Source organism: Conger conger, chromosome 13 (genome assembly GCF_963514075.1).
Source record: "Conger conger chromosome 13, fConCon1.1, whole genome shotgun sequence".
In the NCBI taxonomy this organism is placed as follows: Eukaryota; Metazoa; Chordata; class Actinopteri; order Anguilliformes; family Congridae; genus Conger; species Conger conger.
Window position 1 is genome coordinate 12,089,598 of NC_083772.1, and position 26,040 is coordinate 12,115,637.

At 38.7% G+C, this 26,040-nt stretch overlaps 4 protein-coding genes across 4 annotated transcripts; all 4 read left to right on the forward strand.

Moving 5' to 3' along the window:
• Positions 1-2,335: 2,335 nt before the first annotated feature.
• LOC133107331 (odorant receptor 131-2-like) lies at positions 2,336-3,235 on the forward strand. Its single transcript, XM_061216321.1, has one exon. It carries the CDS (start codon positions 2,342-2,344, stop codon positions 3,233-3,235), a length of 894 nt encoding a protein of 297 aa, XP_061072305.1. The 5' UTR covers positions 2,336-2,341.
• A 3,565-nt stretch (positions 3,236-6,800) lies between these two features.
• LOC133107332 (odorant receptor 131-2-like) lies at positions 6,801-7,715 on the forward strand. The gene is made up of 2 exons (XM_061216323.1): positions 6,801-7,194; positions 7,390-7,715. The coding sequence occupies exons 1-2, from the start codon at positions 6,801-6,803 to the stop codon at positions 7,713-7,715; spliced, it is 720 nt and encodes a 239-aa protein (XP_061072307.1).
• A 4,836-nt stretch (positions 7,716-12,551) lies between these two features.
• LOC133107333 (odorant receptor 131-2-like) lies at positions 12,552-13,763 on the forward strand. The gene is made up of 2 exons (XM_061216324.1): positions 12,552-13,339; positions 13,760-13,763. The coding sequence occupies exons 1-2, from the start codon at positions 12,552-12,554 to the stop codon at positions 13,761-13,763; spliced, it is 792 nt and encodes a 263-aa protein (XP_061072308.1).
• A 5,757-nt stretch (positions 13,764-19,520) lies between these two features.
• LOC133107334 (odorant receptor 131-2-like) lies at positions 19,521-24,678 on the forward strand. Its single transcript, XM_061216325.1, has 3 exons — positions 19,521-19,938; positions 20,107-20,308; positions 24,489-24,678. The coding sequence occupies exons 1-3, from the start codon at positions 19,521-19,523 to the stop codon at positions 24,676-24,678; spliced, it is 810 nt and encodes a 269-aa protein (XP_061072309.1).
• Positions 24,679-26,040: the final 1,362 nt, after the last annotated feature.

Here is a 26,040-nt window from a genome sequence, read left to right on the forward strand (position 1 = left end):
CTTTATATTCTATTCTACTGCTCGTCTTTTTAGCTACTATTCAATCTTTCTAGAAAACGGTGCTATAGTTACACTGATTGGCTATTACCGCTGCAATTGTTAAAGGAACAGTACACAAAGTAAAATGGCACTTTTATTACTTGATTACTGTTATATTAACCTAGGTTACAATCATCTCGCCAAACTACTGAAATTTATTTTACGCTGGGTTCAATCAGTTTCTCCGAACACGTTTACAATTACTTCAAAATGCTGCTGCAAGACTTCACAGGTTCTAAGAAGAGGGATCACATCACCTCTATTTTAGCCTCCTTACACTTGCTTCCAGTCCATTTTAGAATCCATTTTACGATTTCACTTATTGTTTTAAAAGCACTTAATGGGCTTGCTCCCTTATTCATTACTGACCTACTGTCCCCTTATGTGACTAGAGGTCCTCTGATCAATTACTTTTAGCTGTTCCAAGGTCCTGGTTGAAGTTAAAGGGCGACCGTGCTTTTTCAATGTTTGCCCCATATTTGCAAAGCAGGGCAATAAAACTGCATTTTCTAACAACCCTTGATACCATTTCACTACGTGGAAAAAAAACATCTTCCAATATAAGAGCAAAAATATACAATTCAGAAGTTGCATGAATAAACATATAGGTTTTTTTTCTTATCGACAGGCGTTCAAATTTTGTACACAAGTTGACATCAACTTTGAGCCCAAATACAAAGTAGATCTGGCTAGATCCTTGACTTACTAATTGAGATTTCAGTGCAAAACATGATTGGCTGATTAAACATTTACAAGCTGGTGTACAGGTCAACCTAATAAATTGCTGACTGAGTGTATATTGTCTGACTGTCTTTTTGGACAACCTCACCTTAAGGAAGATAAACAGACTTTCCACCACACAATGCACTCTCAAACCCATGGAATAATGAAGATGATTTTCTACACTTCACAATCAAATTTCAAATCCAGATGCCTTTGTTGGAAAAATAATAATCTGGCCACTGAATATTTGTTGCTGTTTCTATGTCAAGTTCCATAAAATGATAATGTCAGTGTTGTTAGATCTGATTTCTCCATGTAGGACCACATTAGAAATAAGTATTGCTTTGGTGCTATCCTCTAAGCTAGGGCTGCCCAACCATATTCCATCATGTAGGTTTTAATTTAATTTAATTCCTACGAATTAGCAGCTCAACTAAATCTCAAACTGTTGAATGTGATGTGCTTTCTTTGGGTTGGAGTGAAAATCTACAGGACAGTAGATTTCCAGAAACAGGGATAGGAAGCCCTGTTCAAGGTGCTGGGCTTTCAACAGGTGGTCCACGATTGCTCCATATTGTGCAAAGCTTAAATAACCAGTTAATTTACTGTATTCAACATTACTGGCACCGAAAAAGGATATAAGTGGAAAAAAGGAACACGTGAGTCTTGCACCCAGTTCTCCTGCATGAGAGACAATTGCATTAACCACAACACCAATCTGCTGGGAGCCAGAGCAGCCTTTTGCTCTCTTTGTATTTTCTTCCCTGATTGACTCGCAAACATGTAGGCACAATATGCCAATGCAAGAAGACCCTTTTGACACGACCATCTGTCCCCAGGATGCTGTTGAGGGCAAACATATTGCTAACCTTTACGGCTTAAAAAAAACACTAAATTAACTTGGTCATTGCATGTAATTCACTCAAACCATTGGTTGTGTTATTAGTTGTATGTGCACTAAAATGTTTTGCACATACTAAAGTAAATCAGGCCCATAGTTTTCACATTTTAGCTAATTCCTCCCCTTGGGATATATATTTTTTTATAGGTACAGTGCTTAGTGCATTTGAATATTTTTCAATCATTGTTGCCATGGATCTGATTTGTTTACTGTTCACAACTCAGTATCACGCTTCAGAGAATTAATTAGTTTATTTTAGCCTATAAAAGAAGTGTTCAATCCTCTTTTTCCAGGATTGCACTTGAGGACATATGAAGGAGAATGATACTCTACTGGGAAAATTGTACTTCAATAATGTCAATTTATTTAATCTGTAATTTTGATAATTGATTCATGTGCAATAATAAGACAATCTTAAGAATTAAACAGGTAATGATTTTAACCCTTTTCAACATTTTGTTTCTCAATATTTTAATATGTAAAGACAAAATATTTAATACAATACTCCAGGAAAACATAATATTATCTTGTGTGGTATGTGGTAATTTCAGCTTTTAAAATTAGATTCTCTTATGTGCATGTGTAGTATTGTAATTATTAAAATATCAGCGAGTGAGCATGATTAAAAACATCACAGCCCAGAATGGCAGCATGGGCACCAGCCCCACATTGCGGCCAATGAATGAGAAGATCCTGTTAGTACAGGTGTTAGTGGGGATCTTCCTCTATGTGAACTGTGTCATGATCTTCACATTTTTCAAGAAGGAGGCCTTTCATAACAATGTGCGCTACATCTTCTTTGCGCACATTCTGTTCTGTGACAGCCTGCTCCTGATTTTGACAAACATCCTGCTTCTGTTGAGCCATTACCACATTCTGATGCTTGTTCGGCTGTGTCTGTGCTTCTATATGCTGATGAGCACCCTCAAGTTTTCTACGCCTCTGACCCTGATGGCCATGAGCTTGGAGCGCTATGTGGCTATCTGCTTACCCCTAAGGCACGCAGAAATCTCCACCCCGTCTAAAGCCATACGCTGCATCCCAGTCATCCACGCGCTCAGCTCCATACAGCTCATCATTATCAGTTCTATCTTCATCTACAGCGTCCCATTGAGTTTTTACACAACTGAAAAGCTGTGCAATGTGGAGTTGATTATTGTGCACAAATGGCAGGGGAATCTCAGGGCAGCAATTTCTCAGCTGTACTTTCTGGTCATGTCCAGTGTCATTGTCTTCACGTATGTAAAAATAATGGCCGCCGCCAAACTTGCTTCGACGGACAATAAGAAATCTGCCACCAAGGGTCTGAGAACAGTCGCCCTTCATGGAATTCAGCTGCTGCTTTGTTTGATTCAGCTGTGGTGCCCGTTCATAGAGACGGCAATAATGGAGACTGATTATAAACTGTTCAGATTACTGAGATATTTTAACTATATTGCTTTCATCCTTGCCCCACGATGTCTCAGTCCACTTGTGTACGGTTTAAGAGATGAGAAGTTTTTCATGGTTCTGAAATATTATGCCCTTTGTGGGTTGAAAAAGAAAACATCTCCAGCCTCTGATGACCTCTAAACTACAATACCACCGATACATGTACATCTCAAATTTTGTACATTACGTCATACATCAATCCTTTGTATAAAACACTGTTGCAATTAAACATTTATTTCTGAATAAATTGCTAAATTTGTGAATAAGCATTTGTCAACTGGACAATTTCCATGTTGTAAAAATAAAATACAATGTATGTATTCATTCTACTTCTGAATTTAACTTCTATTTGTGTCTTTATTTTTTTAGATTTCCACAAATGTTTGGGGTAACTATAACATATTTCTTTGAGTCTACACTCCAGTGTCCCAGTAGCCTTTATGCCAACATCCTGAAGAGGGGAGAGAGGAATTGAAAATAATGATAACCATAAGAATAACGATAACAATAATAATATGTTCTATAATTCTGTTCTATGACACTTTTCTTTAAATATTCCAGGAAACCTAAATCTTTGCACCATGTTTCCAAACTAAAAAAAGCCCACACACACACACACACACACACACACACACACACACACGCATAAAATTAAAAAACGTGACACTATCTCACCAGCACAGTCTATATTGAATTCCATAAATCATGTATGTTTCCCCCGAAAAAAGTGCAGTGGGTTCAAATCCTGGCCAGGGCCCTTCTGTCTGCATGTTCTCCTCATGCCTGTGTGGGTACTCCCACAGTACAAAGCTATGCAGAGTAGGCTGTGTGCTCAGTCAACCTACTCTGCATTAATAAAAAATAATAATAATCTTGAATAAAATCACAATTTTGATAAACCGAATGTAGCTAAGAAAAAATATTTTCACTTTCTTCAGTCAAATTAATACATCCCATGATATTCATACATAGGAAGGAAAAGACATTACACCTACAAAACATTAAACCTAAAAACATTGGATTCTGTCTCTCTCTGAAGGCTTGGGCAGCAGGTACACAATCCTGCTGGTTGATCATCAGAAACATTTGGCCCTACCACGTAACAAGCTGTATGATATGAAACATATTTTCAAGAGGATTGTGATAAACATAATGAAATAAGACACAGTGGGTTCAATGTTGATCTGTGCATGCTCAGAAAGCTGAAAGCTCAGAAAGCTTACAAATGACAGGACTTGATGAAGAAAATATTCATCATCGAAAGCAATAAGTTGATAGTTATTTTTGACCTAATGTGATCTGTGTAAAGTCAGAAAAAGTCTTTTTAAAATAAATGTATCCCATATTTGCCTATCTGTAATTTCTCAGCCATTGGGTGATGTCACCTGTTTGTCCTCTCCACAGTTCCTCAGTGGGCACTGGATTGCACTGAATAATTAATGTCCAATTCTATGATTCAGAGTTAATTAGGTACACAGGCGCTAATCACCTTAATATGACCGTACCTCCAATTTGTTATGGTCTGTAACACAACACATTACATCATTATCAAATCACATAGCCTGTCACTGCCCTGCAATCCCAGACCCCTCTTTGCGTTGTTGCGGGCAGAAAACAAAGAGACTAATTTTGGGAGATCACGAAGGAAAGGGTAAACATTACAAAACATTAAACCTAAAAACATTGGATTCTGTCTCTCTTAGAAGGCTTGGGCAGCAGGTACACGATCCTGCTGGTTGATCATCAGAAACATTTGGCCCTACCACGTAACAAGCTGTATGATATGAAACATATTTTCAAGAGGATTGTGATAAACATAATGAAATAAGACACATTGGGTTCAATGTTGATCTGTGCATGCTCAGAAAGCTGAAAGCTCAGAAGCTTACAAATGACAGGACTTGATGAAGAAAATATTCATCATCGAAAGCAATAAGTTGATAGTTATTTTTGACCTAATGTGATCTGTGTAAAGTCAGAAAAAGTCTTTTTAAAATAAATGTATCCCATATTTGCCTATCTGTAATTTCTTAGCCATTGGGTGATGTCACCTGTTTGTCCTCTCCACTGTTCCTCAGTGGGCACTGGATTGCACTGAATAATTAATGTCCAATTCTATGATTCAGAGTTAATTAGGTACACAGGCGCTAATCACCTTAATATGACCGTACCTCCAATTTGTTATGGTAGGTAACACAACACATTACATCATTATCAAATCACATAGCCTGTCACTGCCCTGCAATCCCAGACCCCTCTTTGTGTTGTTGCGGGCAGAAAACAAAGAGACTAATTTTGGGAGATCACAAAGGAAAGGGTAAACATTACAAAACATTAAACCTAAAAACATTGGATTCTGTCTCTCTTAGAAGGCTTGGGCAGCAGGTACACAATCCTGCTGGTTGATCATCAGAAATATTTGGCCCTACCACGTAACAAGCTGTATGATATGAAACATATTTTTTATGTTTTATGTTTTATATTTTTATGAAACCTACAAATGATGGTATTTGATGAAGACTATTTATTGAAAGCATTTTGTTGATGATTATTTGTGACTGAATGTGATCTGTAAACCCATATTTGCCTATTTTTAATTTCTCAGTTATTAAATGATGCCACCTTTCAACAAGGCTGTTTGTTTTCTCCACAGTTCCTCATTAGGCACTGGCTTGTAGTAAATAATTAATTACCAGTTATATGATTTGGATAAAGACAATCAGTTAATTAGGCACAAAGCACCTTATTATGAAGTCTCTTATGGTCTGTAGCTGAACAACACATTGCATCATTATCAAATCATGGTAACCACAAAGCCTGTAACCACAACCTCAGACCCCTCTCATCCAAGACAGCTGAGATGCCTGATTTAATCATGCTGGCAAATTGGCACAAGTGATGAATAGGGTCATAGTTTGGACATCTGAATGAAATAAATAAATACAACGCAAGTCCACCAACCCCCATGACACTGAGTGATGTCACTGGTCACAAGATGTATCATAGCATGAGTAAATATCTGTTTGTAATTGTGAAAAGGGACACCATATTGTACTTTCTGAACCAGTTAGGTGTACTGCAAGGTTTAAAGTTAAAGGTATATTCATATAATTTATTCAAACATACAGTACATTTACAGGTTATGAGTGCACTGATATACACTCTAAAAAATGGTTCAAATAACAACCCTGTGGCTGCTAAGAAGAACCCTATCTAGTTAAATGTTTCTTTGTATGACAGTTTTCACACTTCACATCTAAAGCCAAATAAACCTTTCAGAGCACCTTTATGTGTGTATGTGTGTATGGCATCATATATTCTCAACACAAATGTCAACATAAAGTTATTAAAGTTTTTTTACTGTTGGCAGAAAATGATCACAGGGTACTGAAAGACTGCTGGCAAAAGAGAACAGTAGAGTTTATTTAAAGACATTTTTATTGATTTAGTCCCTACCAGTCAAGAATTAGAAAGCCACTGTGAATCAGCCATACTTTGCATGCAGCTGCATATAAAAATGCACAAATACGATGTTTGGTTGAGGGACAGAGCAGAACATGGTTGATGAATCAAAACTGATAAATGTTCTGAAGGGCGTGTAATTGCTTGGAATATTAACTGTCAAGCATTTTTGTCTTTACTGATTCCTGACAGTATTGCGAATTTATATCAAGCTTCTTGACATTTCTGTTTCTCCCTAGGGGACATGGAAAATGCCTCCACCATTTCCAGCAATGCACAGGAATATTTGTCTGATTCTCACAGGCTAAAGTTTAGTTTCTCACTCATCCCTGTTGTCTTCTTCACCTACTTCAACTGTGTCATGCTTTTCACCCTGAAAAGAAAGGCAGCATTCCAAGGAGTGCCTCGCTACATCCTCTTTGGCCACATGCTCTTGGCTGACTCCCTTCAGTTTCTATGTAGCATGCTTTCATACTTTATCGCCGTGGCAAAGGTGTACATGACCAATGGATTATGTGGTGTTCTTCTGTCTCTGACAAATATAACCACTCACATCTCCCCACTCAACCTGGCTGTAATGGTTCTGGAGAGGTACTCTGCCATCTGCTTCCCACTCAGGCATGCTGAGATTGCCACCAGTAAGTGGACTGGTGTAGCCATTGGTGTGGTGTGGGTGCTGGGCTCATTGAATCCTGTGACACAATTTTTCATGTTTCTAGCAATAGGGCCTCCTTTCGTTGTTCTGCAGACATATTGTAGAAAAGAAGATTTATATAATTTGAAATTGTACACAGACATGGATAAAGTGTTCACAGCTGTTTATTTTGTTTTAGTTGGGCTCATTATCATCTACACATATATTGCAATAATGGTTGAGGCTAAATCTGCATCCTCAAACAAACGCAAGGCTGCAAAAGCCCAAAACACAGTGCTGCTTCACCTAATTCAGCTGGGCCTGTGCCTGTCTTCCTTGGCAGTCAGTGCTTTAAATGAGCTGGCATCACGCTTGGAGGCTCGCACAAGGTCAAATGTTATGTATGTCAATTTCATGGTTTTTATCATTCTTCCCAGGTGTCTGAGTCCACTGATATATGGGATGAGGGATGAAATGTTCAGGCCTGTCTTTATTTATTATTTCACTTTTGGCCTGAAAATCTAAATCAAGCCAGAGGTTAATTAGAGAAAGATGTGCACTCCAATTCATTTTCCAGGTCTCACACTGATTCATGAGAAAGGACAAGCATTAAACCTTCCTTGTTTACAACCCTATGTTTCCTCTATGTTTTTCTTTAACCTCAGGAAATGTCTGTGTTCCATGGTTATGGTTTTTAGTTTCCAAATAAATGTTGATTTAGAATAAATGTGGAATGCATACTTTGTAAAAAACTAAAAATGCATCCTACATGATTTGGGGTGGCTTCTTTAATAGATGAACTGTCTTACATTTATGTTTTGACTAGAATTAATAATGCAACAAATGAAGATGATTAGATATTGGATTTTTGATTTAGATTTTACATGTACATTTTAGGCATTTACCTTACGCTCCTATCCAAAGCAACTTAAACCAGTGCACAAAGAAAATTCAGTGGCGGAAGCTAGATATGATGGGCATCTGTGCAAGACTTTTTCACGGGCCCCTCTCATCCTCAGAACAAAGACCTTTGAAATATAGAAGTCAGACTGATACATCTTGCTACAGCCAGCAAGCCAAAATTTTTATTTTATTACTTTTTTTGACTGGTAAAAATATGCAGTCAGTACAAAAAAGTTAAAATCTCCCAGACATTCTGGCCAGCAAAAAAATAATCAATTCAAAAGTGTGTGTGTGTGTGTGTGTGTGTGTGTGTGTGTGTGTGTGTGTGTATGTGTGATCACCTAGAAATTAAATGGCTGGAGGGATAGATACAGTACCATCATCACCACAACATTACCAGTGTTGAATAAAAATGAGCCGTACTCGACCAACCCAATAACTTGTTCCCACAAGGCACAGGATTGGCTTATTATTTCAAAACTGCATTTACCCTTTGATAATCAAAGCGGAATCTAGCAGGCCCATCAATTTAGGATTAAGTATGATCTGGTTGCACCAGTCACTGTGCAATTCCTGTATTACTTCCATTTTGCCAAACTCTTTCTGCATCAATTGTTTCTTATGTCAGGGAGATGATATAGGTGACTTCTGGTGGTTAGCTATGAGGGGTGTGCAACAAAGTCATTGTATCCATCAATCTAGAAACCATACATGCGTGTGGCCTAAACAAGAGGGGACTTAAAACATAGACAAAAAGATTTTTCCCAACTTTAAAACAGAGCATTCCTGAAGTATCGTATAACCTTATATCCCCTTGCACTTATGAAGGTAATTTTTGGCTATGATTGACGTCATTGCAGAGACGGAACCGGAAACCGGAGGGGATACGTTTTGTAAGCGGGATAGAATTTGTCGCAACAGCACCTTCACAAGTGAGTGACCTTTCGGTTCCACTTCCGGTAAGTCCTCCACCCTCCACGGACCCGTACCCGCACGCACCCAGTAGCGCCCCTAGCGGCGGGGAAGGCTTAACGGCTGATGTCATACGTTTGGGGACCCTGTGGTTTTTTGTGGGGGTTTTTTAGGATTGTAGGATTTTAGGATTTACAATTGAATCCACGTCTCTGCTTGTTCATTTAATTGAACATACCTATGTGGGGATTGATCACCAATCCTCAAGTCTTACAAACTATTTCCTTGGGCATAATTCCCAAGGTGGCGTAATCGAGTGGTGTTATTCCAGGTCACAATAGCATTGTGTTTATTGCATGTTTTACTATTTAATCCCACCAAATGAGATAATGAGAAATCATAGTGTTAAGATGAAAAAAGGTTAGCCAAATAATTGAATGGCGTCAAATTGACCCCAAACATGTTATGAAGGTCAATACCAGAATCCGAACAGAATGCATATAAGTTCACACTGTAACAATAACTATAAATGCAGCAATAACAAACTATAATTTTGGATCGCACCCAGAGCAATTTCTTCCTGTACGCACAATGACAAATTAACTTCCGCCGATCACAAGTTCATTTAAAAGTTAAAATGTATTGTCACATCTTTCACTGACAGTTTCATTCTCATTATCAATGCATTTTTGCCTGCAGAACTGCAGCTCATTGGATGGTTTTGGTTTATCGCACCATGCTCTGCAAACTCTCAACTGTTGTGCATGAAAATCCCAGGAGATCAGTCTCTGAGATACTCAAACTACCCTATCTGGCACCAACAATCATTTCAGTCAAAGTCACTTAGATCGCATTTATTCTCTATTCTGACATTTGGTCTGAAAAACAGCTGAACTTCTTGACCATGTCTTCTATGCATTTGGTTGCTGCCATGTGATTGGCTGATTAAATATTTGCATTAACAAGCTGGTGTAAATTTCTATCTAATAAAGTGCTCAGTGAGTGGAAATAAATATACCCCATTCAGTGGTCACCTTTCACCAATGCTGTTTGTTCTCTGTACAGTTCCTCATTAGGCACTGGGTTGCACTAAATAATTAATGATTTGGATAATGAAATGCAGTTGGTCAGGCACATGGCCACAAAACAACTTATCATGGCTGATGAGCCCCCACCAACCTGAATGTCTCCCTGCCTCCACTATTCCTATGTCCCCCATGAAATTCAACAAGCAGGAACCAGGGGGCTGATTAGACAACCTGGCAGCTCTGAGTCTAAAACAATGTCACCTGTCAAACCATCACACTCAACCAGAGGTGTAGCACAGATTTCTGGGGCCTGTGCAAATAAAGTCTCTGTGGGACCACTTCCACTCTTTAGTCAAGGCCTTTTGAGGGCCTGTGCCCTGGGAGGTCAGTTCCTCTATCCCCAACTGTGACACCCCTGCACACAACTGTCAGTTTGCCCCTGACTACGGAGCAGTGGGCTGTCGTGATGACACTGAATGATGTCACTGGTGATGAGGTTCTCTGCTGATAAGAAGAGTGGCAGAAGACATTGGCCGTGCATCCTCTTCCAAGCAGCCAGTCACCAGAGTCACAAGACAACAGCAAGGTAAAGTACAGATTTATCATAGAGTGAGTAAATATCTGTTTGTAATTGTGAAATGGGACACCATATTGCACTTGTAATTTATTCAAACATACAGTACGTTTACAGGTTATGAGTGCACTGATATATACTCTAAAAAATGGTTCCAATTACAACCCTGTGATTGCTTAGAACCGATTTAGTGAATTGGTTATTTGTCAGGCAAAATGGGTTCTTTGTATAAGTTTTACACCTTTGACACAGAGTGGATGGCATCATATATTCTCAATACAAAGGCCAACATAGAAAGTTTATTTTTTACTGTTGGCAGAAAATAATCAAAGCGTACTGAAAGACTGCTGGCAAAAGAGAACAATAACTGCTGTATTTCCAGTTGTGTGGTGTGCAGTGATATTTTCTGTAGTTATAAAGTGTAGAGTTTATTTAATTCAATTTTTTTATTTTACCTTTATTTTACCAGGAAATAGTCCCATTGAGATTTACATCTCTTTTACAGGTCCTGGCCAAAATGGCTTAAAATAGAAGAAATAACACAGATGTTGCATTACACACAGCAAGACACAACAGAACATAGACAATATACCAATAATTTAGGCTAAAACAAACAGTGTCCATTGTATCGCCGATAAGCAGTTTAAAAGTTTGTAACGGTATCAGTGTATGAAGCTTGATTTTTTCTTGTCGCTTCTTCTTCATAACTGAAAGCTTCTTCACCAAAAATAGTACTTACTTTTGGAACATTAAACAAAATGATGTCATGTGATCTTAATGAATTTGTATTTGTCCACTCTAGCAAAGAACTTAAATACAGTAGGAGCTGACCAAGGACAGCTTTATGAATCAAAATTAACCAATCGGGTTGCCTACATGCTGAGAGTAAGGGCAGTCCAGCTTTCAGATACAGAGTACAGTGATGTGTGCAATAAGTGGAGTCAGTCATGAACATTAACACTGCATTATAAACAGTCCAATAAGCTTAAACAGGATTTACTTGCCTGCATGTAAACAACAGCTCCATAATCAATCACTGACAAAAATGTTGCCATTACAAGTTGTCTTCTAGCATGAAATAAAAAACATGCTTTTTTTCTATAAAATAAATCCAATTTGATTTTCAGTTTCTGTTGAGTTTTTCTACATGACTTGTGAAAGAAAGTTGACAGTCCAAATTAAATCCCAAGTACTTGTATGTAGTTACCTGATCTATTCATTTATTTCGTTGGGTTACAATGTGTTGTTTCAAAGCCTGAGTCCAAGTTTTAGAAAAGATCACCTGAATACTATTAAAAGCATTTTGAAGGTCTTCCAAGGCCACGTTAACTGAAGCCACAAAAGTACATAATACTGTGTCATTTGCATAAAAATGAAGATGGGTATTTGCCACGTTTTGACCCAGTTAATTTACATATAGTAAACAGGATAGGGCTGAGAATTGAACGCCGGGGCACCCCATTACGTGTGGCCATAAAATCTGATGCATAATTATCCATTTGGACACATTGAGTCCTGTCAAAAAGATAATTTTCAAGCCAGCTGACTAATTGCATAGATAGACCTACATTGATCAATCTAGCTGTCAATACAGCATGATCCACCTTATCGCCTTGGATAAGTTTAAGAACAAGGCTGTGCAATGCTGTTTCTTATCCAAGGCTTGAGTTAAATACATTTTTTATTTATTTACACCCTACCAGTCATGTATTAGAAAGCCACTGTGAATAAGCTATACTGTGCATGCAGCTGCATATAAAAATGCATGAATAAGATGTTTTGTTGAGGGACAGAACAGAACATGATTGATGAACCAAAACTGATAAATGTTCTGAAGGGCTTGATATTGCTTGGAATATTAACTGTCAAGTATTTTTGTCTTTACTGATGGTATTGCTCATTTATTTCAAGCTTTTTTGTCATTTCTGTTTCTCCCCAGGGGACATGGAAAATGCCTCCACCATTTCCAGCAATGCACAGGAATATTTGTCTGATTCTCACCTTTTACGGTTTGGTTTCTCACTGATCCCTGTTGTCTTCTTCACCTACCTCAACTGTGTCATGCTTTTCACCCTGAAAAGAAAGGCAGCATTCCAAGGAGTGCCTCGCTACATCCTCTTTGGCCACATGCTCTTGGCTGACTCCCTTCAGTTTCTATGTAGCATGATTTCATACTTAATTGCCGTGGTCAAGGTGTACATGACCAATGGATTATGTGGTGTTTTCCTGTCTCTGGCAAATATAACAAATCACATTTCCCCACTCAACCTGGCTGTAATGGCTCTGGAGAGGTACTCTGCCATCTGCTTCCCCCTCAGGCATGCTGAGATTGCCACCAGTAAGTGGACTGGTGTAGCCATTGGTGTGGTGTGGGTGCTGGGCTCTTTGAATCCTGTGACACAATTTTTCATGTATCTAGCAATAGGGCCTCCTTTCGCTGTAGTGCAGGTGTATTGTGGACAAAGAACTTTCAGTCTGAAATTGTTCACCAACATGAATAAAGTGTTCACAGCTGTTTATTTTGTTTTAGTCGGGTTCATTATCATCTACACATACATTGCCATAATGGTTGAGGCTAAATCTGCATCCTCTGACAAAAGCAAAGCTGCAAAAGCCAGAAACACTGTGCTGCTTCATTTAATTCAGCTGGGCCTGTGCCTGTCTTCCTTGTCAGTCACTCCTTTAAGTGCTCTAGCGTCACGCTTGGAGACCCACGCAAGTGATAATGTTAGGTATGTCAATTTCATGGTTTTTGTCATTCTGCCCAGGTGTTTGAGTCCGCTGATATATGGGATGAGGGATGAAATGTTCAGGCCTGTGTTTATTTATTATTTCACTTTTGGCCTGAAAAGCAAAATCATGCCAGAGGTTAATTAGAGAAAGATGTGCACTCCAATTCATTTTCCAGGTCTCACACTGATTCATGAAAAAGGACAACCATTAAACTCCTATTAGAAACCACAACCAAGGATTTCCTTGTTTTCAACCCTATGTTTCCTCTACGTTTTTCTTTAACCACATGAAAATGTCTGTGTTCCATGGTTATGGTTTTTAGTTTCCAAAGAAAAGTTGATTTGGATTAAATGTGGAATGCATACTTTGTAAAAAACTAAAAGTGCATCCTACATGATTTGGGGTGGCTTCTTTAATAGATGAACTGTCTTACATTTATGTTTTGACTAGATTTAATAATGCAACAAATGAAGATGATCAGGGGTGCGTTTCCGGATAACGCTGTCTCTTAGCGCTTAACGAAGATTCTTTAAGGTATACCTTACTAAAATTGTTTACTTTTCTACGTGTGTTCCCCAAACTATCGCTTAAGCAGTTGCTTAAGCGATAGCTTTTACTTGCGACGTTACTAGGCCCATCGACTCGCTCTAAGATCGATTATTCACTCCATGCAGTGACTGTTTGACTGCATTATGAGAGAAAGTAGTGTTATTTATGAATAAAACACTGCAGGAATTCTTAAACATATTGCATTTATCACGACTGGTGGGAATGTATGAATAGAATAAAGAACTTACAAACTAAATTATCCAACCATAAATATAATTTTCGCCAAATTATATGTATGGTTAGTGATACGGTTTGTGGCTACACCATCTTGCAATACACCTTCTTTGGCATGTCATGTTTCATTTTTTCATTATTTTTATATCTTTTCATAATGACTTAAATGACTTTGCAATCAGGGTTGATTTGGCAGCAGCACCATCACAGTACTGGTGTAATTCACTATTGTCTCTGATTAGCTGACGTTTTCAATAAAAGCGCACCAACAAGCAAAATGCACCAACACACGCCATTTTTTTTTCTTTTCTTTTCTTTCACATAAGATACGGCGGAAAAAACTAAACAAATAAATAATCCGTCCCACAGATTCACAGCAAACGAAAGGGAGATATTTTTATTTGTGGCGCTGAGTAAAGAAACATTATTTCCCAGTTTTAGGACTACGTGCCCAACAAAACAAAGAAAGAACTACGGTTAAACATCACTCCAGCACACAGAGAGAGTGGGAAATCATCAGTTTACGAATATCATTTAAAAGGCAATTAGGCAACATATTCAATGAAGTGCAATATGCATCCTTCGTAATTTACAATTGTATTATTTGCATGAAAACCATGCCATTAATGCGGTATTTTAGTAATATTATTAGCCAACTACAACTGTAGAATTATTAGTGTACATATCACTTAACAGATTGAGATCCAACTAAGAGCAACAGCTGATTTCAGAGGCTTGCGGTCGTAACACTCGCGGAGCAAGGTGACAACATCGCTAAGAGTGGTCTAGACCAACCATACGAAAGTACGACGTACAGAAGGTATACTTAGTTTAGAACGTTTTGGGAAACACGCTGAAGCATTAAGGTAGAGCTTAGGGTGCAATTACGAACGACGTAACGTTAAGAAGGCTTTGGGAAACGCACCCCAGATTTGATATTGGATTTTAGATTTAGATTTGACATGTACATTTTAAAGCAACTTAAACCAGGGCACAAAGAAAATGCCTAAATTCAGTGGTGGAAACTAGATATGATGGGCATCTCTCAGTGGCGGAAGCTAGATATGATGGGCATCTGTGCAAGATTTTTTCACGGGCCCCCTCTCATCCTCAGAACTAAGAAGTCAGACAGATACAGATACACTTGCTACAACCAGCAAGGCAAGATTTATATTTTATTACTTGTTTTGGCTGGTAAAAATATGTGTGCACTAAGTGCAAAAAAGTTAAAATCATTCTGGCCTGCAAAAAAATAATCAATTCAAAAGTGTGTGTGTGTGTGTGTGTTTGTGTGATCACCTAGAAATGTAATGGCTGGAGGGATAGATCACATCACCACAACATTACCAGTGTTGAATAAAAATGAGCCGTACTCAACCAACCCAACAACTTGTTCCCACAAGGCACAGGATTGGCTAAATATTTCAAAACTGCATTTACCCTTTGATAATCAAAGCGGTATCTAGCAGGCCCATCAATTTAGGATTAAGTATGATCAGGTTGCACCAGCCAAACTCTTTCTGCATCAATTGTTTCTTATGTCAGGGAGATGATATAGGTGACTTCTGGTGGTTAGCTATGAGGGGTGTGCAACAAAGTCATTGTATCCATCAATCTAGAAACCATACATGCGTGTGGCCTAAACAAGAGGTGACTTAATAGACAAAAAGATTTTTCCCAACTTTAAAACAGAGCATTCCTGAAGTACAAGAAATGCATTAATGCATTTGATACCTAAGTAATGTTTGTGGTTCCAGGCGTTTCAAGTATCGGGATAATTTATATCACTAGCTATTTAGCTATATGGCTGTGGTAGATGGCTGATTATCTTATAACCTTCGATCCCCTTGCACTTATAAAGGTCATTTTTGGCTGGTTTGCACTCTTCTTCTTAGATAAAGCCTTTTAGCTTTGTGGCAACACAAAACAGAGGCAAGCATGACAACAGTATTTGAAGGGCAAAAGTGCACATTCAAGACTAAAGTATCAAAACCTATCAAATATGTGAGCTTGAGTTAAATGTCTTGCACTCTACTGTTTCACAGGGCAATACAAAATCCAAAAACAATATCTAGTCTAAATTGAGTTAACCCTCATATCATGTTAAGATTTAAAGACCGCTTTTATGTTTGGGGCCAAATTGTACCCAACAGTTTAAATAAATGCAAAATGTATGCATTTGAAAAATGTTGACATTTGTGTGTCACCTTTTTACCATCTCCTAAGTGACTAGCCTTTTAACCATGTATAGAAAAAATCAGTGAGATTTTAAGCCTAAAGTACAGTAAGTGAATGTCTGGCACCTGTATGGGAGAGTGCCACCTGAATTGTCCACATAAAAAATGAAAATAGTTATTTTGTTACTTGCATGATATACAGATAGAGAGGTTTATAAGTTAGTACAGGACTTCTGGAAACATAGCATTATGTTTATTGCATGTTTTCCTATTTAATCCCACCATAAAAGATAATGATAAAAATCATACAGTGTCAAGATGAAAAAAGGTTAAGTGGTTTTTAATACATGTCAAATACTGAATGGGGTCAAATTGACCCCAAACATAATATGAAGGTCAATATCAATATTAGAAGGTCAATATTCCGCCTATCATAAGTTTGCAGAACTGCTGCTCACAGGATGGTTTTTGTTTATTGTACCATTCTCCGCAAACTCTAGAGACTGTTGTGCATGAAAATACTAGGGGATCAGTTTCTGAGATACTGAAACCACCCTGTCTGGCACCAACAATCAATCCATGGTCAAAGTCACTTCGATCACTTTTCTTCCCCATTCTGACATTTGGTCTGAAAAACAGCTGAACCTCTTGACCCTGTCTGTTATGCATTTAGTGTTTTGTTCCTGTAGTCCTTGTTTCAGTCATTTCCGGGTTTCCACAATTCCTTCCCACTCTCGCATTTTCTTACTTCCTGCTTTCTCGCTAGCCCATGTTGAATAGCTCTAAACTTATTAATAACGACTAATATAGATATTGTACAGTACTAATTATATTAACACATTTACTGTCTGTTTAACTAATTAACTAACAGTCACAAGTTTGGGGTAATTTAGATTTAAGCGCATAACTAACTTATTAACGTATCTCCAGTTTAAATTCTGTCCTGTAACTCCGCCTCCCTATTCTATCACTGATTACTTGCCTAGTTTCAGCGAAGTGTTTGCACCTGCCTCTCGCTATCACTACGTCTTCTACTCTCTGCAAATGTCCACTCCCTAATCCGGAGCCGTATGTTTTACGTGTTCGTTTATGTGTACCCAGTTCGCGTTTTCGTTTCCCCCGTGTGATTGTTATATTTCCCTATCATGTTCCTCACCTGTTGTTTAATTGTTTAGCCCTCCTCACTCCCGTGCCACCCTAGTATGTCACTTCCCTTCATGTATTTAAACCCCCCATCTCTGGTAGAAACCTTGTCAGAATGTTTATCATCTTTCCAGTGCCGATTCTTAGTTAGCCTGTATTGTATGAGATTCCTGAGACACACCTTTGCCCAACTTCATGTTTGCCTTTGCCCTTTAGATTTGTCGTTTTCCAAGTTGGTTTTGATACCCATTTTGTTTCTTCGACTTCCCGTTTGCCTTATCCTTTTGTACTTTTGCACTTCTGCTTTTTGGATTTTGATCTTGGACTGTTTTACCTTCTATTCTATACTATTCGATTTTGGAACTGTGTATATTGGAATACCTGGCTTTGACTATTGGACTGATTAAACTACAATTCTGATTATCCCTTGGTCTGCGCTTGGGTCTCTGAGTGGATGTCACATTTAGTTCCTGCCACTTGATTGGCTGATTGAATTAACAAGATGGTGTACAGGTCTATTGAATAAAGTGAGTGTAAATAAATATACCCCATTCAGTGATGTCACCTTTCACCAATGCTGTTTGTTCTCTGTACAGTTCCTCATTAGGCATTGGATTGCACTAAATAATTAATGATTTGGATAATGACATGCAGTTAGTCAGGCACATGGCCACAAAGCACCGTATCATGACAGACTTTTACTGTCGGTAGTTGAACAACACATTACATCATTATCAAATCACATAGCCTGTCACTGCCCTGCAATCTCAGTCTCCTCTGATCCCAGATAATTCAGAAATCTGATATTTATTTGAATAATTAATGTTTACAAACTCACCCAAGTGATGAATAGGGTCAACATGTGGTCTTTGTATTTTGTGTAAAATATTGTGACTGACTTGAGATAGAGGCCAAGGCACTACCAGTAATGATCCTGTGTCTCAAGCTTCATAATAAAGTCAGATCATTTTGGCAGTCAGGTTCAGCAGCACACCAGGTAAGCAGTTAAGGAGTAGGAAGGGGGATCTGCAGCACACAATAAGAACAGCAAAACCACATCCTGCAGGAAGGGCCTACTGATGAGCCCCCACGAATCTGAACGTCCCCCATGAAATTCAACAAGCAGGAACCAGGGGGCTGATTAGACAACCTGGCAGCTCTGAGTCTAAAACAATGTCACCTGTCAAACCATCACACTCAACCAGAGGTGTAGCACAGATTTCTGGGGCCTGTGCAAATAAAGTCTCTGTGGGACCACTTCCACTCTTTAGTCGAGGCCTTTTGAGGGCTTGCACCCTGGGAGGTCAGTTCCACTATCCTCCCACTGTGACACCCCTGCACACAACTGTCAGTTTGCCCCTGACTACAGAGCAGTGGGCTGTCGTGATGACACTGAATGATGTCACTGGTCACAAGGCTCTCTGCTGATAAGAAGAGTGGCAGAAGACATCTGCCATGAATCCTCTTCCAAGCAGCTAGTCACCAGAGTCACAAGACAACGGCAAGGTAAAGTAAAGACTTAGAGTGAGTAAATATTTGTTTGTAATTGAGAAATGGGACACCATATTGTGGGTTCTTTGTATGAGTTTTAAACCTTTCAGAACACCTTTGAATAAGAATGTATGTCATCATATATTCTCAATAGAAAGGCCAACATGAAGTTTATTTTTACTGTCAGCAGAAAATGATCACAGGGTACTGAAAGACTGCCGGCAAAAGAGAACAATAACTGGTGTATTTCCAGTTGTGTGGTGTGCAGTGATATTTTCTTCAGTTATAAGTCTTAAGAGTTTATTTTAAAAGTTTTTTATTGATTTAGTCCCTACTAGTCAAGTATTAGAAAGACACTGCGAATAAGCCATACTTTGCATGCAGCTGCATATAAAAATGCATGAATAAGATGTTTTGTTGCAGGACAGAGCAGAACATGGTTGATGAACCAAAACTGATCAATGTTCTGAAGGGCTTGTTATTGCTTGGAATATTAACTGGCATACTGATTTTGTCTTTACTAAAACCTGACAGTATTGCTCATTTATATTAATCTTTTCGTCAATTCTGTTTATCCCCAGGGGACATGGAAAATGCCTCCACCATTTCCAGCAATGCACAGGAATATTTGTCTGATACTCACCTTCTACTGTTTGGTTTCTCACTGATCCCTGTTGTCTTCTTCACCTACCTCAACTGTGTCATGCTTTTCACCCTGAAAAGAAAGGCAGCATTCCAAGGAGTGCCTCGTTACATCCTCTTTGGCCACATGCTCTTGGCTGACTCCCTTCAGTTTCTATGTAGCATGATTTCATACTTAATTGCCGTGGTCAAGGTGTACATGAGCAATGGATTATGTGGTGTTTTTGTGTCTCTGGCAAATATAACAAATCACATTTCCCCACTCAACCTGGCTGTAATGGCTCTGGAGAGGTACTCTGCCATCTGCTTCCCCCTCAGGCATGCTGAGATTGCCACCAGTAAGTGGACTGGTGTAGCCATTGGTGTGGTGTGGGTGCTGGGCTCATTGAATCCTGTGACACAATTTTTCATGTTTCTAGCAATAGGGCCTCCTTTCGCTGTAGTGCAGGCTTATTGTGGACGAAGAACTTTCAGTCTGAAATTGTTCTCCAACATGAATAAAGTGTTCACAGCTGTTTATTTTGTTTTAGTCGGGTTCATTATCATCTACACATATATTGCCATAATGGTTGAGGCTAAATCTGCATCCTCTGACAAAAGCAAAGCTGCAAAAGCCAGAAACACTGTGCTGCTTCATCTAATTCAGCTGGGCCTGTGCCTGTCTTCCTTGTCAGTCACTCCTTTAAGTGCTCTGGTGTCACGCTTGGAGGCCCACACAAGTGATAATGTTAGGTATGTCAATTTCATGGTTTTTGTCATTCTGCCCAGGTGTTTGAGTCCACTGATATATGGGATGAGGGATGAAATGTTCAGGCCTGTGTTTATTTATTATTTCACTTTTGGCCTGAAAAGCAAAATCAAGCCAGAGGTTAATTAGAGAAAGATGTGCACTCCAATTCATTTCCAGGTCTCACACTGATTCATAAGAAAGGACAATCATTAAACTCCTATTAGAAACCACAGCCAAGGATTTCCTTGTTTTCAACCCTATGTTTCCTCTATGTTTTTCTTTAACCACAGGGAAATGTCTGTGTTCCATGGTTATGGTTTTTAGTTTCCAAATAAATGTTGATTTAGAATAAATGTGGAATGCATACTTTGTAAAAAACTAAAAATGCATCCTACATGATTTGGGGTGGCTTCTTTAATAGATGAACTGTCTTACATTTATGTTTTGACTAGAATTAATAATGCTACAAATGAAGATGATTAGATTTGATATTGGATTTTAGATTTAGATTTTACATGTACAATTTAAGCATTTACCTTACGCTCCTATCCAAAGCAACTTAAACCAGTGCACAAAGAAAATGCCTAAATTCAGTGGTGGAAGCTAGATATGATGGGCATCTTTGCAAGATTTTTTCACGGGCCCCTCTCATCCTCAGAACTCAGACCATTCAAATATAGAAGTCAAATTGATACATTTTGATTCAGATTTCAAAACTGCATTTACCTTTTGATAATCAAAGCAGAATCTAACAGACTCATCAATTTAGGATTAAGAATGATCAGGTTGCCCCAGTCACTGTGCAATTCCTGGATTACTTCCATTTTCCCCAACTCTTTCTGCATCAATTATTTCTTATGTCTGGGAGTTGATATAGCCGACTTCCGGTGCTTAGGTATGAGGGGTGTGCAAAGTCATTGTATCCATCAATCTAGAAACCATAAATGTGTGTGGCCCGAACAAGAGGTGACTAAAAGACAGTGACAAATACAGTACTGTGCAAAAGTTTTAGGCAGGTGTGAAAAAATGCTGTAATGTTAGAATGCTTTCAAAAATAGAAATGTTAATAGTTTAATTTTTATCAATTAACAAAATGCAAAGTGAGTGAACAGAAGAAAAATCTAAATCAAATCAATATTTGGTGTGACCACCCTTTGCTCTCAAATCTTGCACAAAGTCAGGGATTTTGTAGGCATATAGTCAGGTGTGTGATTAACCAATTATACCAAACAGGAGCTCATGATCATCAATTTAATATATAGGTTGAAACACAATCAACTGAAACAGAAACAGCTGTGTAGGAGGATTAAAACTGGGTGAGGAACAGCCAAACTTTGCTTCCAAGGTGAGGTTGCTGAAGACAGTTTAATGTCAGAAGTCATACACCATGGCAAGACTGAGCACAGCAACAAGACACAAGGTGGTTATACTGCATCAGCAAGGTCTCTCCCAGGCAGAAATCTCAAGGCAGACAGGGGTTTCCAGATGTGCTGTCCAAGCTCTGTTGAAGAAGCACAAAGAAACGGGCAACTTTGAGGACCGTAGACGCAGTGGTCGGCCAATGAAACTTAGTGCAGCAGATGAAAGACATACCATGCTTACATCACAATCGGAAGATGTCCATCTGATGTGCCATCAGCTCGGAAGTGGCAGAAACCAGTGGGACCCAGGTACACCCATCTACTGTGTGGAGTCTGGTCAGAAGTGGTCTTCATGGAAGAAGTGCGGCCAAAAAGCCATACCTCCGACGTGGAAACAAGGCCAAGCGACTCAACTATGCACGAAAACACAGGAACTGGGGTGCAGAAAAATGGCAGCAGGTTCTCTGGACTGATGAGCCAAATGTGAAATATCTGCCTGTAGCAGAAGGCAGTTTGTTTACCGAAGGGCTGGAGAGCGGTGCGAGAATGAGTGTCTGCAGGCAACAGTGAAGCATGGTGGAGGTTCCTTGCAAGTTTGGCACTACATTTCTCCAAACGGAGTTGGGGATTTGGTCAGAATTAATGGTCTCCTCAATGCTGAGAAGTACAGGCAGATATTATCCATCATGCAATACCATTAGGGAGGCATCTGATTGGCCCCAAATGTATTATGTGGCAGGACAATGACCCAAAACATACAGTCAATGTCATTAAGAACTATCTTCAGTGTAAAGAAGTACAAGGAGTCCTGGAAGTGATGGTATGGCCCCCAAAGAGCCCTGATCTCAACATCATTGAGTCTGTCTGGGATTACATGAAGAGACAGAAGCATTTGAGGCTGCCTAAATCCACAGAAGAACTGCGGCTATTTCTCCAAAATGTTTGGAACAACCTACCTGCCGAGTTCCTTCAAAAGCTGTGTGCAAGTATACCTAGAAGAACTGATGCTGTTTTGAAGGCAAAGGGTGGTCACACCAAATATTGATTTGATTTAGATTTTTCTTCTGTTCATTCACTTCTTCTGTTCATGCATTTTGTTGATAACAATTAACTGCGAACATTTCGATTTTTGAAAGCATTCTTATTTCACAGCATTTTTTCACACCTGCCTAAAACTTTGACACAGTACTGTAGGTTTTTCCCAAAACAGAGCATAACTGAAGTACTAGAAATGCATTAATGCACTTGATACCTAAGTAATGTTTGTGGTTACAGGCGTTTCAAGTATCGGGAAAATGTATGTCACTACCTATTAACTATATGGCTGTGCTAGATGGCTGATTATCTTATAACCTTATGTCCCCTTGCACTTATAAAGGTCATTTTTGGTTTGTTTGCAGGAATCGTTAATAAAGCCTTTTAGCTTTGTGGCAACACAAAACAGAGGCAAGCATGATGGCAGTATTTGAAGGGCAAAAGTGCACAATCAAGACAAAAGCATCAAAACCTTTAAAATATGTGAGCTTGAGAAAAATGTTTCACACTCTACTGTTTCACAGGAGAATACAAAATCCCAAAACAATATCCAGTCTAAATTGAGTTAACCCTCATATAACGTTAAGATTTAAAGACTGCTTTCATGTTTAGGGCCAAATTGGCCCCGACAGTTTAAATAAATGCAAAATTATTGCAATTGAAAAATGTTGACATTTGTGTGTCACCTTTTTACCATCTCCTAAGTGACTAGCCTTTTACCATGAATATTCAAAATCTGTGGTCAAAATCCAAATTTTAAGCCTAAAGTACAGTAAGTGAATGTCTGGCACCTGTATGGGAGAGTGCCACCAGAATCGTCCGGATAAAAAATGTAAAGTTATTTTCTTGCATGTTATACAGATTGAGAGGTTCATAAGTTAGTACAGGACTTCTGAAAACATAATGTTAATTGCATATTTTACTGTTTAATCCCACCAAATAAGATAATGATAAAAATCATACAGAGTCAAGATGAAAAAATTTTAACTAGTTTTTAAGAGATGTCAAATACTGAATGGGGTCAAATTGACCCCAAACATAATTATGAAGGTCAATACCAGAATCTGAATAGAATGCAAATAATATGTTCACACTATAAAAATAACTAGAAATGCAGCAAAAACAACAACTAAAACTATGATTTTTGGTTGCACCCAGAGCAATTTCTTCATGTAAGCACAATGACAAAGTAACTTCCACCTATCATAAGTTGATTCAAATGTTAAAATGTATTGTTTGAACTGCTGCTCACTGGGTGTTTTTGTTTTTTCGCAACATTCTCTGCAAACTCTAGAGCAGGGGTCACCAACACGGTGCCCGCGGGCACCAGGTCGCCCCCAAGGACCACATGAGTCGCCCGCAGGCCTGTTCTAAAAATAGCACAACTCACTAGTGAGCTGCATCTAAAATTTAATTTTATTCTGTTGCTATTTTTTTTTAATCACACTTGCATTTATATAGATTTAAAAATGACAATATCTTAAAAATATGTTTATTATGCATGTAGCTTAGATAAGTTTAGGTGAACTCTGACCTACTCTAGTTCAAAGGTCAGTATTGTGCGCATGACAAAACAAACTGGTAGCCCTTAGTATGACTCAGTACCCATGAAGTAGCTCTCAGTTTCAAAAAGGTTGGTGACCTCTGCTCTAGAGACTGCCATAATGGTTGAGGCTAAATCTGCATCCTCTGACAAAAGCAAAGCTGCAAAAGCCAGAAACACTGTGCTGCTTCATTTAATTCAGCTGGGCCTGTGCCTGTCTTCCTTGTCAGTCACTCCTTTAAGTGCTCTGGTGTCACGCTTGGAGGCCCACACAAGTGATAATGTTAGGTATGTCAATTTCATGGTTTTTGTCATTCTGCCCAGGTGTTTGAGTCCGCTGATATATGGGATGAGGGATGAAATGTTCAGGCCTGTGTTTATTTATTATTTCACTTTTGGCCTGAAAAGCAAAATCAAGCCAGAGGTTAATTAGAGAAAGATGTGCACTCCAATTCATTTCCAGGTCTCACACTGATTCATAAGAAAGGACAATCATTAAACTCCTATTAGAAACCACAGCCAAGGATTTCCTTGTTTTCAACCCTATGTTTCCTCTATGTTTTTCTTTAACCACAGGGAAATGTCTGTGTTCCATGGTTATGGTTTTTAGTTTCCAAATAAATGTTGATTTAGAATAAATGTGGAATGCATACTTTGTAAAAAACTAAAAATGCATCCTACATGATTTGGGGTGGCTTCTTTAATAGATGAACTGTCTTACATTTATGTTTTGACTAGAATTAATAATGCTACAAATGAAGATGATTAGATTTGATATTGGATTTTAGATTTAGATTTTACATGTACAATTTAAGCATTTACCTTACGCTCCTATCCAAAGCAACTTAAACCAGTGCACAAAGAAAATGCCTAAATTCAGTGGTGGAAGCTAGATATGATGGGCATCTTTGCAAGATTTTTTCACGGGCCCCTCTCATCCTCAGAACTCAGACCATTCAAATATAGAAGTCAAATTGATACATTTTGATTCAGATTTCAAAACTGCATTTACCTTTTGATAATCAAAGCAGAATCTAACAGACTCATCAATTTAGGAATAAGAATGATCAGGTTGCCCCAGTCACTGTGCAATTCCTGGATTACTTCCATTTTCCCCAACTCTTTCTGCATCAATTATTTCTTATGTCTGGGAGTTGATATAGCCGACTTCCGGTGCTTAGGTATGAGGGGTGTGGCCCGAACAAGAGGTGACTGAAAGACAGTGACAAATACAGTACTGTGCAAAAGTTTTAGGCAGGTGTGAAAAAATGCTGTAATGTTAGAATGCTTTCAAAAAATGAAATGTTAATAGTTAAATTTTGATCAATTAACAAAATGCAAAGTGGGTGAACAGAAGAAAAATCTAAATCAAATCAATATTTGGTGTGACCACCCTTTGCTCTCAAATCTTGCACAAAGTCAGGGATTTTGTAGGCATATAGTCAGGTGTGTGATTAACCAATTATACCAAACAGGAGCTCATGATCATCAATTTAATATATAGGTTGAAACACAATCAACTGAAACAGAAACAGCTGTGTAGGAGGATTAAAACTGGGTGAGGAACAGCCAAACTTTGCTTCCAAGGTGAGGTTGCTGAAGACAGTTTAATGTCAGAAGTCATACACCATGGCAAGACTGAGCACAGCAACAAGACACAAGGTGGTTATACTGCATCAGCAAGGTCTCTCCCAGGCAGAAATCTCAAGGCAGACAGGGGTTTCCAGATGTGCTGTCCAAGCTCTGTTGAAGAAGCACAAAGAAACGGGCAACGTTGAGGACCATAGACGCAGTG

Bases quoted from the DNA above. Each gene is read 5' to 3' on its own strand.
- LOC133107331 (XM_061216321.1), top strand. From the start codon at position 2,342: ATGAATGAGAAGATCCTGTTAGTACAGGTGTTAGTGGGGATCTTCCTC.
- LOC133107332 (XM_061216323.1), top strand. From the start codon at position 6,801: ATGGAAAATGCCTCCACCATTTCCAGCAATGCACAGGAATATTTGTCT. The intron at 7,195-7,389 runs GTAAGTGGACTG...ATTTTGTTTTAG, and splicing joins GCATGCTGAGATTGCCACCA to TTGGGCTCATTATCATCTAC.
- LOC133107333 (XM_061216324.1), top strand. From the start codon at position 12,552: ATGGAAAATGCCTCCACCATTTCCAGCAATGCACAGGAATATTTGTCT.
- LOC133107334 (XM_061216325.1), top strand. From the start codon at position 19,521: ATGGAAAATGCCTCCACCATTTCCAGCAATGCACAGGAATATTTGTCT. The intron at 19,939-20,106 runs GTGTGGTGTGGG...ATTTTGTTTTAG, and splicing joins GTGGACTGGTGTAGCCATTG to TCGGGTTCATTATCATCTAC. The intron at 20,309-24,488 runs GTATGTCAATTT...CACTCCTTTAAG, and splicing joins CACACAAGTGATAATGTTAG to TGCTCTGGTGTCACGCTTGG.